This window comes from Eublepharis macularius, chromosome 19 (assembly GCF_028583425.1).
Source record: "Eublepharis macularius isolate TG4126 chromosome 19, MPM_Emac_v1.0, whole genome shotgun sequence".
Lineage (NCBI taxonomy): Eukaryota > Metazoa > Chordata > Lepidosauria > Squamata > Eublepharidae > Eublepharis > Eublepharis macularius.
The window spans coordinates 19,393,814-19,408,708 of record NC_072808.1 but is presented as its reverse complement, the minus strand read 5'-3'; the positions used below and the strand labels follow the sequence as shown (position 1 = coordinate 19,408,708).

At 47.7% G+C, this 14,895-nt stretch overlaps 1 protein-coding gene across 1 annotated transcript in view; it reads right to left on the bottom strand.

Annotated features, from left to right (window-relative positions):
- The window catches only part of C3 (complement C3), a 78,765-nt gene that overhangs the window by 23,508 nt on the left and 40,362 nt on the right, over positions 1–14,895 (bottom strand). Inside the window, 9 exon segments of the mRNA XM_055003293.1 lie at positions 267–309; positions 311–418; positions 1,026–1,121; positions 4,994–5,156; positions 7,054–7,129; positions 7,285–7,488; positions 8,081–8,167; positions 13,909–13,972; positions 14,270–14,482. Coding sequence (XP_054859268.1) covers positions 267–309; positions 311–418; positions 1,026–1,121; positions 4,994–5,156; positions 7,054–7,129; positions 7,285–7,488; positions 8,081–8,167; positions 13,909–13,972; positions 14,270–14,482 — 1,054 coding nt within the window.

Sequence of the window (14,895 nt, the reverse complement as noted above, 5' to 3'; positions counted from 1 at the left end):
GCACATTAAGGTGGAAAACGCTCCAGCGTTCTTGACACTCCCACTCTTGAATCAGGGGCGTATTGAACCGGGTAGCCAGCTGAATGGAAGCAGAGAGAGGCTGTTTTGCACTCTGTTTTTGCCTTGGCTTGCGCCACTGATACATTCTCTGGACAGTGTGCTCTTTAGGGGCTCTCCCTTCTCTCATTCTTTTCCTTGAATGAACAGCACGCCCCCAGAAATCAATCTATATTTTTCAGGTACTGAATGAATTTCAACAAACGTACCTTTTGATGCTCTCATAAGTACCCGTTCATGGTTCAAGCCTTCCTGCTAGGATCAAAGCATATGATGTGAGGGCCACGGTATATGGCCTCTCCAAAGTATCATACTTTCTGGCTAGATAGTCGGCAGCCTTGTTGATGCTGTTCTCTAAACTCTGAACAGAAAAGCAAAGTATCTGGATGTCAGAACACAGCAGGGACCAAAGGTCAGACATTATACATTTGATTTTGAATAGATTTCCATGAAGCCAACTTCCCCAAGTGGTGGGCAACACAACATGGGGGGAAATGAGTAACACCAGGGCTTTTTTTCTGGGAAAAGAGGTGGTGGTAACTCAGTGATGGAACTCAGGACTGCACAATGAAGTCACTTTGGGTCAGCTGGAAACAAGGGGGGAGTTTTTTAAAAGTTTAAATCGCCCTTGGCGAAAATGGTCACATGACCGGTGGCCCCGCCCCCTGATCTAAACTCCCCTCTGTCTGGAGATCAGGGGGCGGGGCCACTGGCCATGTGACCATTTTCAAGAGGTGCCGGAACTCCATTCCACCGCGTTTCTGATGAAAAAAAGCCCTGAGTAACACATCAAAAGAATAAAGTCCAACTCAAATAAATAAAGGGTGTACTACGTAGTTGTTAAGATGGGTTGTTGTTAAGTTGTAGACCTGAGGGGCAAGTAGCAAAAACTGGGCATTACGGAGCGGGGTGGGGAGAAGGGGTGGGGTATGATTGTCTCCTAAGAGGAGCTGCACACAGAAACTTACATTGATTTGCTCGCCACAGATTGATCTGCTCTCCAGCAATGCAATTAAGACGAAGGCCGTCAACGACATGTCTGGTTCTGCACCCTTATAGCCTCCCTAGGAAGAGGAAAACACTAGTCACTTAAAGCAGTATTAATTGTTTTTAAACTCCTAATTGCTCAAGAACAGTAACTTTGTAAGCACTACAAAAGCATCAGCAGTATAGAAAGCCAGCGAGAGCACAACAGAAGCCTGAAAACCAGAAGCTACTGAAATTACACACAAAGCTCTTCATGGCCTTGGCCTGGCATACCTACAGGACCGCCTCCCTCCTTATTTCCCTCCACAGCAGCTTCGCTCATGAGAACAGGGTCTCCTGCAGGTGCCACCCAGCACATGGCCAAAATCAACTGCAGCCCGCACACGGGCTCTCTCTGTGGTGGCCCCTATCCTATGGAACAGTCTGCCTGAGGAGGTCATGAGAGCTCCCACGCTCTTGGCTTTCCACAAACAATGAAAAACCGAATTATTCAAAAAAGCTTTTTACTCAGATAGGAGGGCAGGATTGTAGGGAGGGGGTCTCAGATGCTTCGCTAATGAGTTAGGAACCAGAGACGTCATCATTATGTTGCCTTACATATTATCCTGTTGCTTTAAATATGTACTCCTATATACTACTTGTGGTTCATGTTGTCTGATGTTAGTCCTAGAATTGATTATGTTCTGTGTTCAGCAATTCTTCAGTCCCATATTGGATCCTTGCTAATGCTATAACTTTGTAAACTTGTATTTCATTTGCCCTATGACAATGTTTATGGAAATGTCCTTGACACTGTATGGAAATGCCTGCCCTTGCCCTTGCCCTTGCTACTGATTGTACTAATCTCACACTGTGTAATCCGCCTTGAGTCCCAGTGAGAAAGGTAGACAATAAATGATATAAATAAATAAAAATAAATAAATAAATAATAAAAAAGAAGATAGGCTGATAGTATAGCAACTTCTTGCTGTTCAAGGATGGTGCTACAATTTGTTTCAACGGCGGAAACTGACAGCAATGTGCCCATAAGAGACCCGCCCACCCACCTCTCTGGGGACTGCTACTGGAGGAGCACAGTTAAGGGGGCAGCCAACTGGCAACGGAAGTGTCTTTCACTGGGAGTGGCTTTCCAGGGACTCAGGCAGAATTCCTTCATATTACCAAATACCTGAACTTTTAAAAGTGGGTATGCCTAGGATCGAACCTGGGACTTTCTGCATGCAAAGAGCAGATGTTTTACCTCAGAACCCTTCCCTGCGGCACCTTTGGGAAAGCCGGGGAGAAGGGCTTTCAATGCCCATTCGCAGCTGCTGGCCTGCTAATAAAATAAAGCACACCCCTTGTTCTGAAGACAAAAACTTCCAAGACTCTGAGGATCATTCAGTTCAACATGCACCAGTTTATAGACCAGCTCTTATTATTTGTGTATGCATATCTATTGTATGTGTATAGATCACTAGGTTATTCCATAGTAGACCTCTCTCACTCTGGTTCTTTCTCCAGTCTAATTTCTACTTTGTTTCTGCAGGGAACCCAAGAATATGCAGTGTGTGTTACAGTCGAAATTCCTGCTCCCTCAGCCTTACTCAGTCGAGGGTTTCAAACCATTAAAAACCATAAGCTGCCACCACCTGGGATTTCAGATACCAAGAAAACCTTCCTCTGGCTCCTGAGATGACCAAAACACCTTTCAACATCTCCCTACAAGGAGTAAAAGAACCCTCACTCAATATTAATGGGGAAAGAACCTTGGAAAACAACCAGATCTCAGATGAAGTGAGGCAGCATAGATCCAGACTTATAATAAAAGATTAAATAGGAATTAATAAAGAAGGAAAACAGAATTGATATGGCATTTGCAGATAGAAGGCAAAACAAACAGACAAGGATGAGATCTGGAACAATGTGGTTTGTGTCTAATATCAGAGGAAGGCAGGACTGGCCCGGTTCCCAGCAGCAAGGAAAGAAGAAAGAAAGAAAGAAAGAAAGAAAGAAAGAAAGAAAGAAAGAAAGAAAGAAAGAAAGAAAGAGAAAGAAAGAAAGAAAGAAAGAAAAAGAAAGGAAGGAAGGAAGGAAGGAAGGAAGGAAGGAAGGAAGGAAGGAAGGAAGGAAGGAAGGAAGGAAGGAAGGAAGATACCAGTATAGCAAGTGGGGTCAGTTGTGGCGGGTGGCCGTATGCTGTAAACTGAGCAGACCAAAGATATTATGCCTGTTCATAATATTCAAAGACATGCAGACAATCCAGAATTCTGGTAAATAAGAGTGTTGTTTAAAGGAATATAAGGAGGAAAGAGAGGAGTGGTGGTGGTGGTGGTGGTGAGAATGGTTGGCAAAGCTGCATGTGGCACCATATATAAGTGGGGGAGGTGTGAAAATCCACATGTTGCCCAAATCTACTTTAGGTACGATTAGGGATAATCAAAGGGTGATACCAAAAATAGGTTGGGGAAGCTGCAGAGCAGAGCCAGGGAAAAGGCAGAAGGGGACAACCAGTCAATGACATAATGCAGCAGTCCCTGGAGGAACCTCTGTGGTTTCGAAGGCAAGATAAAGCAAATGCTCTGTGTGGAAGCGGCCGTGCATGCCGCCCACTGCCAAAAGAGATGCTTGATGAATAGATCTGCACATCAGCAGAAACTCCTTGTTTAAATTTATGATCTGTTCCGGGCAGCCCCACTTGATACAACGGGGCAATTCTGCACGGAAATGCCACAGAGGTGTGTTGGGAATGAGTGGAGGCAGAGAGTCCAAGAGAGTCTTTAAACAACACTCTTGTTTACCAGAATTCTGGATTGTCTGCATGTCTTTGAATATTATGAACAGGCATAATATCTTTGGTCTGCTCAGTTTACAGCATACGGCCACCCGTCACAACTGACCCCCCACTTGCTATACTGGTATCACTTCTTTCTTTCTTTCTTTCTTTCTTTCTTTCTTTCTTTCTTTCTTTCTTTCTTTCTTTCTTTCCCTGCCCCAGAAGCAGCTTCCTCTAGACTTCCTTGTTTTTAAAAAAAGCAGAGCCTCACCCGAGCCACACCGCTGCTCTCACATTCTCTTCCGCTACCCCTACCTACACATCAGGTTTTGGTCCCTCACTGCTCCCCTGTTCCTCTTGTTCCTTTGTTGCAGGCGGTACATCCTCCAAGAAACAACTGCGTTACGCCCCCCCCCCCCACCTCTACATTCGACTATAACTGGCGCTACAGAAAGCTGATGTTCTTTCAGCAACAAGGCTAGAGGGTTAAGGACATAAGAAGAACCTTGCTGCATCAATCCAGTGGTCCATCTAGTCCAGCATACAGAGGCCAACCAGTTACTCTGGAGGGCCAACAACAGAGCACAGAGGCTGAGACTTCCCCCTGAAATTGCCTCCTGACATTGATATTCAGAGGTCTGACTGCCTCTGGATGTGAAGGTTCCCTTTAGTCACCATGGCTAGCAGCTGCAGGTAGACCTATCCTCCATGAATCTGTCTAATTTCCTTTTAAAGCCATCTCATCGCCATTATGCCCTGTTTTGTGAGGGCCAAGCTAGAAGTGACAAATGACACTTGAACGGCAAGTGGATTGAGTGGAGTGCAAGTGAACAGGGAGAAATACTCTTGCCGTTCAAGTGTCATTTGTCACTTGTAGCTTGGCCCTCACATGTATTCCTCCCTGTTCACTTGCGCTCCACTTGCCCTCCACTCGATGGAGTGGAGCGCAAGTGAACAGGGAGGAATACATGTCTGTTCACTTGCCATTCAGGTGTCATTCATCACTTCTAGCTTGGCCCTTAGTCTCTCTCAAACCACCAACTGGCAACTCTAATCAACAGAAGGCTAAGAATTCCTGAGCTACTTTGGCTCAACACAATAACAACTCTTGTACTGTGTTCTTCTGAATTAAGAACCTGAAACGCCCTGGGCCTCTAGAGGCCAAATAACGTTAAAAGCACCAATCCAACATACCACCATCTCTCCATGGATCACAGGGGCGTCTTCTTGGAACACTCCATCTGGTTTTTGCTTTTCCAGAATCAGCCATTTCACAGCTCCACAGATGACATTAGTATCAATGTTTGACTCTATACTTTTCGCCATGGCAAAGACCTTTGCGACGTATGCTGTTAGCCTGAAAAGAAGGTGGCACATTAGCCCAACCAACTCCAAGTTCTCAAGGGTAGCAAGCTGCCAACCTTACCAGAAGAGGCCAGGCAGGGCAGGGCAATCAGTGGGTGGATGGGAGCATTGTGGCTCATTCTACACCCATCAATAAACTGTGGCATGACCGCAACTGTATTTCTGAAAAGATGAGATCAAAGAGCCAAGCTAATATTGTTCACCAAAGGGAGGGAGGGAAGAAGGCTCAGAGAGAAGCAAAGCAGGAGGCTTGGAGCAAGATGCGTCCAGGCAGCTTTAGTGATGTTGAAGGACCCCGCATCACAAGCGCGCTCAGAGGTGGGAAGTTTCAAGCCTGGAAAGTTGACGTAGCAAAGCAGGTAAGAGCCTGAGCCAGGAAGTTGCCAGTTCGAATCTTGCTGCTCTCAGCTGTGAGCACTCTGGGGGTATTTAGAGCTAGCCGGTTCCCCGTCGGAAAGGGGTTGGAATGTTAGGAGTGAGGAGGTGACCGGCACAGCAGAGGGCAGGGAGCAGCACGGAGGGAGAGAAGGCTTAGAGCCGAAACAGACGAGACGCCGGAGACGTGGAGGACACTCGTCAGTTTCCACAGGAATTGTAATGACAAGAAGCCTCTGTGGCAGAGGTTCTTTCTCTAGACATCTCGTCTAGTCTGCTCGGCTCCCTCTTGCTGCTGCCAGTGCGCTCACTGGCATTTAGGGGAGCTCGCTGGCAGCAGGGAGGGAAAGCGTGCTCCCCTTGCTCCCCTAAATGCACTTGTGAGCTGGGCGTGGCTCCCTGTCCCTCTTACCTCCGCCAGCTTTGCTCCCGAGTGCAAGGATTCTCCTTCTTCTCCCTGACAGATTCTTTTCCACTACATTTCCCATGGAAACTTTTGGGAAACTGACAAGTGTCCTCCACGCGTCAGGCGTCTCGTCTGTTTTGGTTCTTAGCTAGCAAGGAACTGAGCCAGAGAATGAAAACCTCCCCAAGTCAGTCTCGTGGTTTGGGCAACATGTACAAGTCTTGAAGGAGCTTCAGGTTTCCTTGCAGAGATCCTGCCCCTCCTCCCTCCTGTGCCTCAAGATAATGAGTTCTTTGCCATTTTTGTGGCAAACAAAGATTAATCCATTGTCTGGAATCTTAGCCTGTAGAAAAAGAGTAAACCATAATTGGCCGGTTTGGATATCATGGCAAAATATGCTTTACTGCAAATCCAGAACGAGCCAATGATATCGCCAAGCAAGAGGGCAGGATTTGTGAAGGTGAGCCTGAAGTTTCTCCTAGGCTCATTTGTGTAGTCGCCTGTCATGGAGCCAAGCTTCAAGTGACTTTTTTCACACGTAGAACACTTGATCATTTTCGCAGGTTTTCCTGGGAACTGAAGTCCGAGTGTCCTTCCCCTCTCTGTTAGAATCGCTGCCTGAAGAGCCAGAGAAAGCCGGCGGCAGCAGCAGCTTTTGCAAATCCAGAGCAGCTCCCTGGGAGCAAGACGCCCAGGGAGGAGAAAGCTGCAGCTGCCCGCCCCCAAAGATCGTTGAGAGCAGGCTTGTGACTGGAGGAACGATTTGCAAAATCATTTGCTACATTTTTGCTGTAGTAGCAAAAATGATTTGCTACTACAGACTAACACGGCTAACTCCTCTGCATCTATTTCAATGAATGGATGTGGGAGGTGGGAGAAACTGGGAAACTTTTAGCAGTTGAGGAGGAACGGATATCAGAAAGCATGAATGTATTCAGGGGGAGCAAATCGAAGTGTGACTCTCCGAGTGAGTGCATGGGAAGTGGAGGGGGACATGTGAAACGAGGTTCTCTTGAGCATCCCTAGGTACTTCATAATATGTATTTCTACCTTGAGCTGAGCCTTCAGAAAGCCCATCCACCGAAGGATCAGGCCTAGCCACACTTACCAAGTGCTAGCCGCGCGGTCTTTAAACGCAGCATAGGAATTGTCTGCTTTCTTGTACGCCAGTTGTTGCGCGTAACCTGAAAAAGGAGGAGACGGAGGATGGTGACGACATCAAGGCTCAGCTTTTCCCAAAGTATGCATCTTGACAGGCAGAATTTATGGCTCCCTCCACTGTACCCCCTGCCAATCAAGGCAGGGAGGACTAGTCTGACAAGACTCCCACCAGCCTTACCTTGGTTGATCTGCTTGACTGCAGCTGTCCTGCGGTCCACCCCAATCTTCTCCCACTGCCCAGTAGCATCAAGATAATGGGTGGCAATAACTGATGGAGTCATGGTAATCATGTTCTGTTCCCCACAGCCAGACGGGGTTACGATGAGATGCTTCAGGTTGGCCCCATCAATGGAGTTTTCAATGATCTGGGCCACAGGGTTGCCTGGTCAAACAAAGCAACAATCTAGAAATCTCTCTCTCCACTTTCCTATCAGAGTGTTCCTATAATAAGGAATTCTTATTTCTTTTCTAAACCTAAGCTAAGTATAAGTTTGTTATTTTCTCTCTCACACTCACACCAGTCACCACTCTCCAGACACTCCCACGTTTTCTCTGCAATTGATACTCCTCTGCCAAAGCCCAGTTTGGGATACTTTTTAATAGGTTCTGCGATTAGCTACAGTTTTTTTTAATATTCTGTATGTTCCATCCATCAGAGAATGCATTCTTCAGGTGCCCCAGCAGTGCTTCTTTCTCAGTGGCATAGAGCAAGGGCGGTTCGAGGCATTTTATCAGCTCAAGTTAGGTTCACCCATCCTGTCTGTGCCCCGTCATGCCCCTGCAGTGTTGCCACAAAGACTTGGATTGGATCTGGCTGGTGGCAGCTTACGGCCAGGAAGGGATGCCAGTCACTATCCCCGATGCTGGAGGGATGGCAAGGTTGGCATGCTCCTCGCTGTGCCATCCTAGGCAGTTGAACCTGCTCTACTTTCTCTGATCCTGCAACCCTATATTTTAAAGCAGCTAACTCTTGCCTTGGATGGTGAGCTGGGTCACCGTTTCAGAGTCGGGAACGATGTCGTCGAGGTTACTGGCATTGACCCTCTGTTCCTGGACGCCGTCTGAAAAAAGCGAAGAAAGCAGGAACATGTAAGAGACAAAGGCATTGATTGTCCAACGGTCCTTACAGATGCACGTTTCTTCGGGATGCTGGCCAGTGTTTCTCTGGGGCTGGTGAGGATTCCATGCATAGATGGAGTACCATGGGAGCGGACATGAAGATATTAGTATTAGAAGAACGGTTTTGGGGGGGGGGGCTAGGCAGAGAGAGCCCAGGGCCCTTACCTGCCCCTCTCTAGGCCCCCCTCACGCCTCCCTTTCCACCACCACCCGTGTGCCCCTCACCTGCCTCTGCATCCTTCTCCCACTCACAAGCCTTCCCACTGCCCATGCTCAGGGTCCATAGCACAACCGCACCCTTTGCTCAACAGTACTGGCTGTGCATGCAGGTGGCAGTGCTGCCGCCAAGGCCACCAGGTGTGCACCACCCACATGTCCTTTCCCAATGACACCGGGCGCCTGGAAGCAGTTCAAGCAAACAGGTGGGGAAGAGCATGCAGACTGGTGGCAGAGGAGGTGCCTGCATGGGGGGCGACGGCCGCAGCCCCACCAAAAGACATGGGCCCTGGAAGCTGCCCCACCTCAGAGTATGCTGACACCAGAGTTGGGTTGCCAACTCCAGGAACAGCAATGCCTAGAGATTCAATGATGGATCCTGGTGAGGGCAGGGTTGGGGGATTTCAGTGGGTATAATGCCATGCAGTCCACCCTCCAAAGCGGCCATTTTCTCCAGGGGAACCGATCTCTGTAGTCTGGAGATCTGTTGCAATTCCAGAACTCCAAGCCTCACCTGGAGGTTGGCAACCCTAGGAACGCCAGGCCTGCACAATGTGTGAATCATCAGATTAAGCAGAACCCATTTACCATATGGCATGTCCTGCCACAGACTGGGGAAGTCATCATTTTTGGCATCCTATGCATGGAACAATTGCAGGCTTACAGGTGTGTGTGTGTGAGACAGATACAGAGAGAGAGAGAGAGAGAGAGGGAGAGGGAGAGGGATAGAGGTTGAGTGAGCCTGGCCTAACTCTAGCCACAAGGCACCAACCTCTCTCTTGTCTTAATGTGATCTTGGTCCAATCATAGAATCATAGGGTTGGACTAGATGACCTCCAGGGTCATTATTCCAACCCCCTGCACAATGCAGGAAATTCACAACTCCTCCCTACATCCCCAGTGACCCCCCTGCTCCATGCCCAGAAGATGGCAGAACACTGTTAGGATCCCTGGCCAAACAGGCCTGGGGAAAATTGCTTCCTGACCCCAAAGTGGTGACTGGCATTACCCTGGGCATGTAAGAACGGGCCACAGGAACTAAGCGCTGACGTAACCCCTCCTGCCCTCCCCTCTCACTCTCTGCCTAGGTTCACAGAATCAGCATTGCTGTCAGGTGGCCCTCTAGCCTCTGCTTAAAAACCTCCAAAGGAGGAGAGCCCACCACCTCCCAAAAATAATCTGTTTTATCTAGAGCTCTCCACTTTACAGAGAGGATAAAAATGATGCAGGGGGTTAAGAGAAGACACTAAGGTACTGCTAAACTTCGTGGCTTATGGGGTACCCTAATTATTTTTTTCGACAAGTAGGGTTCCCAAATGCCTGGAGAAAAAAATGAACAATCCCTTTGATAAAAGGCTAATGGGATGTTATTTACCAGATGATGCTGGCTTAAGAAAACCTGATCTTGGTCAGATTGAGGGATAAGACACTAAACCATGATCGGAACATCAGCATTTTTAAAAATCCAATTATCAGACAGATTAGCGCCTCACTCAGAGCACTGAACAAAGTCACTGTTGTTATTATCCCTACAATACAGCTGGGGCTGAGAGGAGTGGCTTATCCAAGGCCATCTGTTGAGCTCATGGCAGTTGTGTGAGTCGAACTAGCAGAGTGCTGATTCACAACCCAACCACTTAACCATTAGGCTACAGCAACTATGGCATGAATGGAAGGGTGGTACCGTTTTCTCAACCTGAAATGGCCCAGTAAGGTTTTATTTGCTCTGCTGGGGTAAAGAGGGGTTGAGAGTGCCCTCAAATCATAGCTGACTTATGGCAACTCCTTGGGGGGGGCGGGGTTCATGATCTCCAAACCACTATCAGAAGTGGTTTGCCATTGCCTGCCTTGCAACCCTGGTCTTCGTCCAATTACTAACCAAGGCCGCTCCTGCTTAGCTTCTGAGATCTGACAAGATCACAGAATCACAGAGCTGGAAGGGGCCATGCAGACCTTCTAGTCCAGCCCCCTGCCCAGTGCAGGATGAGCCTAAAGCATCTCTGACAAATATTCATCCAGCCTCTTCTTGAAAACTGCCAGTGAGGGGGAGCTCACCACCTCCCTCGGCAGCTGATTCCACCTTTGAACTACTCTGACCGTGAAAAAGTTCTTCCTAATATCCAGCCGGTACCTTTGTGCATAATTTAAGCCCGTTGCTTCAGGTCCTGTCCTCTGCTGCCAACTGGAACAGCTCCCTGCCCTCCTCCAAATGACAGCCTTTCAAATATTTAAAGAGAGCAATGATGTCCCTCCTCAACCTCCTCTTCTCCAAACTAAACATTCCCAAGGCCCTCAGCCTTTCCTCGTAGGGCTCAATCTCCGGACCCCTGATCATCCTCATTGCTCTCTTCTGCACCCTCTCGATTTTGTCCACATCCTTTTTGAAGTGAGGCCTCCAGAACTGCACACAATACTCCACGTGTGGCCTGACCAAGGCAGTATAGAGAGGGGCTATGACCTTCTGCGATTTCGATGCTATGGCCCTTTTGATACAACCCAAGGCTGAGTTTGCCTTTTTTGCCACCGCATCACACTGACTGCTCATATTTAGTTTGCAGTCCACTCTTACCCCAAGATCTCTTTTGCATACACTTCTACCCAGAAGTGTATCCCCCATGCTGTATTTGTTCTTAACATTTTTGTGGCCCAGATGTAATACTGCGCACTTATCTATGTTGAATTGCATCCTGTTCACAACTGCCCACTTCTCCAGAGTATTCAGGTCTTGTTGAATTTTAACTCTATCTTCTTGGGCGTTTGCCACTTCTCCCAATTTGGTATCATCAGCAAATTTAATGAGTAGCCCATTTACCCCTTCATCCAGATCACTGATAAAAATATTGAAAAGTACTGGGCCCAAAACCAAGCCCTGTGGCACCCCACTGGACACCTCCCTCCAGTCTGATGAAACACCATCAGATTGGAGGGAGATCAGTCTCACCTGGGCTACCCAGGTCAGGGTGTTGGGGTAAAGATATGGGTACCCATATCAGTACCTATATGCTTCCTCAGTGGGGCAAACAGCAGTTTCCCAGGACTGTTTCAGATTGGGAAAATGGCACCGAGAGGGAGGCTTAACCCCTCCCCTCCGAATCAGGCCTTTGTGCACCTGATAATTGAATTTTGAAAAAATGCTGAAGCTCCAGTCATGGAATTCCCAGGGCCTCTTGTGGCTTAGCCTGATTAAGACAACACATTGGCTTATGAAGTTTGTGGCTCCTATCTGAGGATCGCTTCATGTAAGAATGTGCAGTTTTGTGCAGCTCCCCACAGATTCACACGTCTTCTCTTGTCACATCTGAGAGAGGCTTCGGAATTGTGTACACATGCCTCAAACCCAAACTTCAGTTCTACAAGGCTGTTTACCTTTGTCCTGTCTTCACCTGTCCTTCACCTTCTAAACAAAAAGGCCACTTCAAATACTAGAATTGTAGAACTCGACATTAGGGTTATATTCCAGCTATGAACTTTGGGGCATTCTGAAAAGCTACCCTTTCACACAATAAAGATTCCCTGTGCTGATACTGAAAATCTCAGGGCACCATTAGGCACAACTCCCGTCAGGCCATAGTTTCAGTCAGAACTGGGCTCCATGTGCCTGATAATTGAATTTTTTAAAAATTGCTCGTGCTCTGATCATGTTTTTGTAACTCATGTGGTGTGGCTCTTTGCCTGGCTGTGAGCCAAGCTAGAAGTGACGAGTTACACTTGAATGGCAAGTGAACAGACTCACATGTATTCCTCCCTTTTCACTTGCGCTCCACTTGCACTCCACTTGTGCAAGTGGAGCGCAAGTGAAGAGGGAGGAATACATTTGAGTCTGTTCACTTGCCATTCAACTGTCATTTGTCACTTCTAGCTTGGCCCTTAGGGCCAAAATACATGTTCAGAGTGACATAAGTTGAGTCACAAATGCTCAGTCTGGCTGCTGGTCACATACTCACAGGGACTAACCTATTTGTAATTTTCATGGATCTAAACATTGCATGAGTGAGCCCTGTGGCGCAGAGTGGTAAGCTGTAGTACTGCAGCCTAAGCTCTGCTCACAACCTAAGTTCGATCCTGGCAGAAGCCAGGTTCAGGTAGCCGGCTCCAGGTTGACTCAGCCTTCCATCCTTCCGAGGTCGGTAAAATGAGTACCCAGTTTCCTGGGGGTAAAGCGTAGATGACTGGGGAAGGCAATGGCAAACCACCCCATAACAAAAGTCTGCCAAGAAAAAGTCGTGATGCGACGTCCCCCCATGGGTCAGTAATGACTCGGTGCTTGCACAGGGGACTGTCTTTTACCTTTTAAAACATTGCAAGGGGGAAGAAGGCGCCCTGGGATGGACACATGGACCCCTGGGCAAAAACGGAATGGAAGTCTCAGCATTTGGAGCTGTGCAGAGTGACAGAGAGTTTTCAAAGATTAGTACCTGTGTGAAAGTGTGACTGAAAGTCAGGTCAGGAAGCTGTGAGCCAACTCTTTTCACATCTGTTTTGGCCCTGAGTCGGACCCTTGCCCTCCACTTTTGGAGCAAAGATGCCAGTTCGAATTCTAGAATTGTAGAGCTCTGCATTTGGGTTCTGCCCTACTTCCAGTCCCAAATCACTCCAACTAGCAACATCACGTTTTCTTAAGGAAAATGTGTTAATTTAAGCGATACGGGGCAGGAAACAGGACAGAACCCAAAGGCAGAGATCTACAGTTCTAGAATTCGAACTGGCTTCCTTGCCCAAAAACTGAAGGCTGAAGGGGAAGAGAACGAAAAGCAGGCAAAATACACATCTAAGACCACAGCCTTGCAGAACTAAAGTTATAAAGTTTGTGCTCAGGGTGGGAAACAGAATTCAGCAGCCTTACATATTCATGTCTTTCAGCAAACTTTTCTGAGACCCCCCCCCCCAAAATCCTATCTGAAATTTCCCAAATAAAAGTATATCTGCTTTGCAGGGCTTTTTTCTGGGGAAATTATTATTATTATCATTATTATCATTATTATCATCATCATCATTATTATTATTATTTCAATTTATAAACCACCCATCCTCAGGGGCTCAGAGGTGGTGGAACTCAGTGGTGGAACTCAAGACCGCACGATGACGTCATTTTGGGTCAGCTGGAACAAGGGGGGAGTTTTTTTAAGTTTAAATTGCCCTCGGTGAAAATGGTCACATGACCGGTGGTCCCGCCCCCTGATCTCCAGACAGAGGGGAGTTGAGATTGCCCTCCGCACCACTGGAACGGCGCGGAGGGCAATCTAAACTCCCCTCTGTCTGGAGATCAGGGGGCGGGGCCACCGGCCATGTGACCATTTTCAAGAGGTGCCGGAACTCCGTCCCACCGCGTTCCAGCTGAAAAAAAGCCCTGCTGCTTTGCCTTGAAATGTTAAAGCAAAGTGAGTGGAAATACGATGTAGAGAAAGATCTTCACCGGACTCACAAAACAGTCAAAAGAGAAGTGCTAAAGGAGAAATTTGGTACTCACCGACTCCTTGTCTAGTCGGATCCAGCTCAATGACTGTCACAAGCTTTTTCTGCATCCCTTCAGTCTGTTAAGGAAGAAGAACAGGAACCATCTTTCACCAGGATCTCACCACAGCTCACACTTGACACGGCAGCAGAAAGAGACTCAAAGCAGCAACAGGGAAATGCAAGCCAAAGCATCGGATCTAATTTCTGGGGCAAATGGAGGGCAGGGGGGTTGGGCTAGACGGTCTGTATGGCACCTTCCAACTCTGTGATTCTGTCAAGATTACTGGGCAAAGGGAGGCAGAACATTGGAGAAACTGGATCACTCCAGCCTTTCTTTCCCCAAAGACATTTAGAGGCCCTGACTTAATACATACCACAACTTTCAGCTTCTTCTTCACACCATCAGACACAAACTGGCCCCAAACCGCTGCTTTGACCTCAATGTCATGGAGTCCTTGCTGCAGCGGGACAATCACAAATGGCACCGCCTTGGAGGACTGGCCCTTAAGGTTGAATGTCTGCCTGTATCTTTCCTTGGAAGTGGAAGCGCTGCAGAACACTGGGTTGTGTATGAGCTCCACCCGCACCTGCAGAGAAAGAGGGGCGATACACTGTCTTGAACACAACTCTATGTTCTGAAAAAGGGAGAAGGGAGCTGAGCAGATCGTTCACTTCTCCTTTCAAACAAATTATATCTTGGGGGGAAGACAGACATAGCATTTTCCCAGGAAGTGTGGTAGGTTCTGCACTTGTAATGTGAACCCAGTTTTATGACTGGTGGTAGAGAAATACTCCTCTGCAAATTGAAAGTTAGATCAGCAAAGGGTTTGGAGTCTAAGTTTGCTGGTGACGTTACAGGTGCTAGCCAATAGGCACCTATCACAGCTGTTAACATAATCAGCATTGGGCAATGAAGGTGAGACTAACAGCCTCCGATTGGCACAAAGGTGGAAGCACCCCCTGGTGCTTACTTTACATATTCCTTTAGGTACCAGGCCAA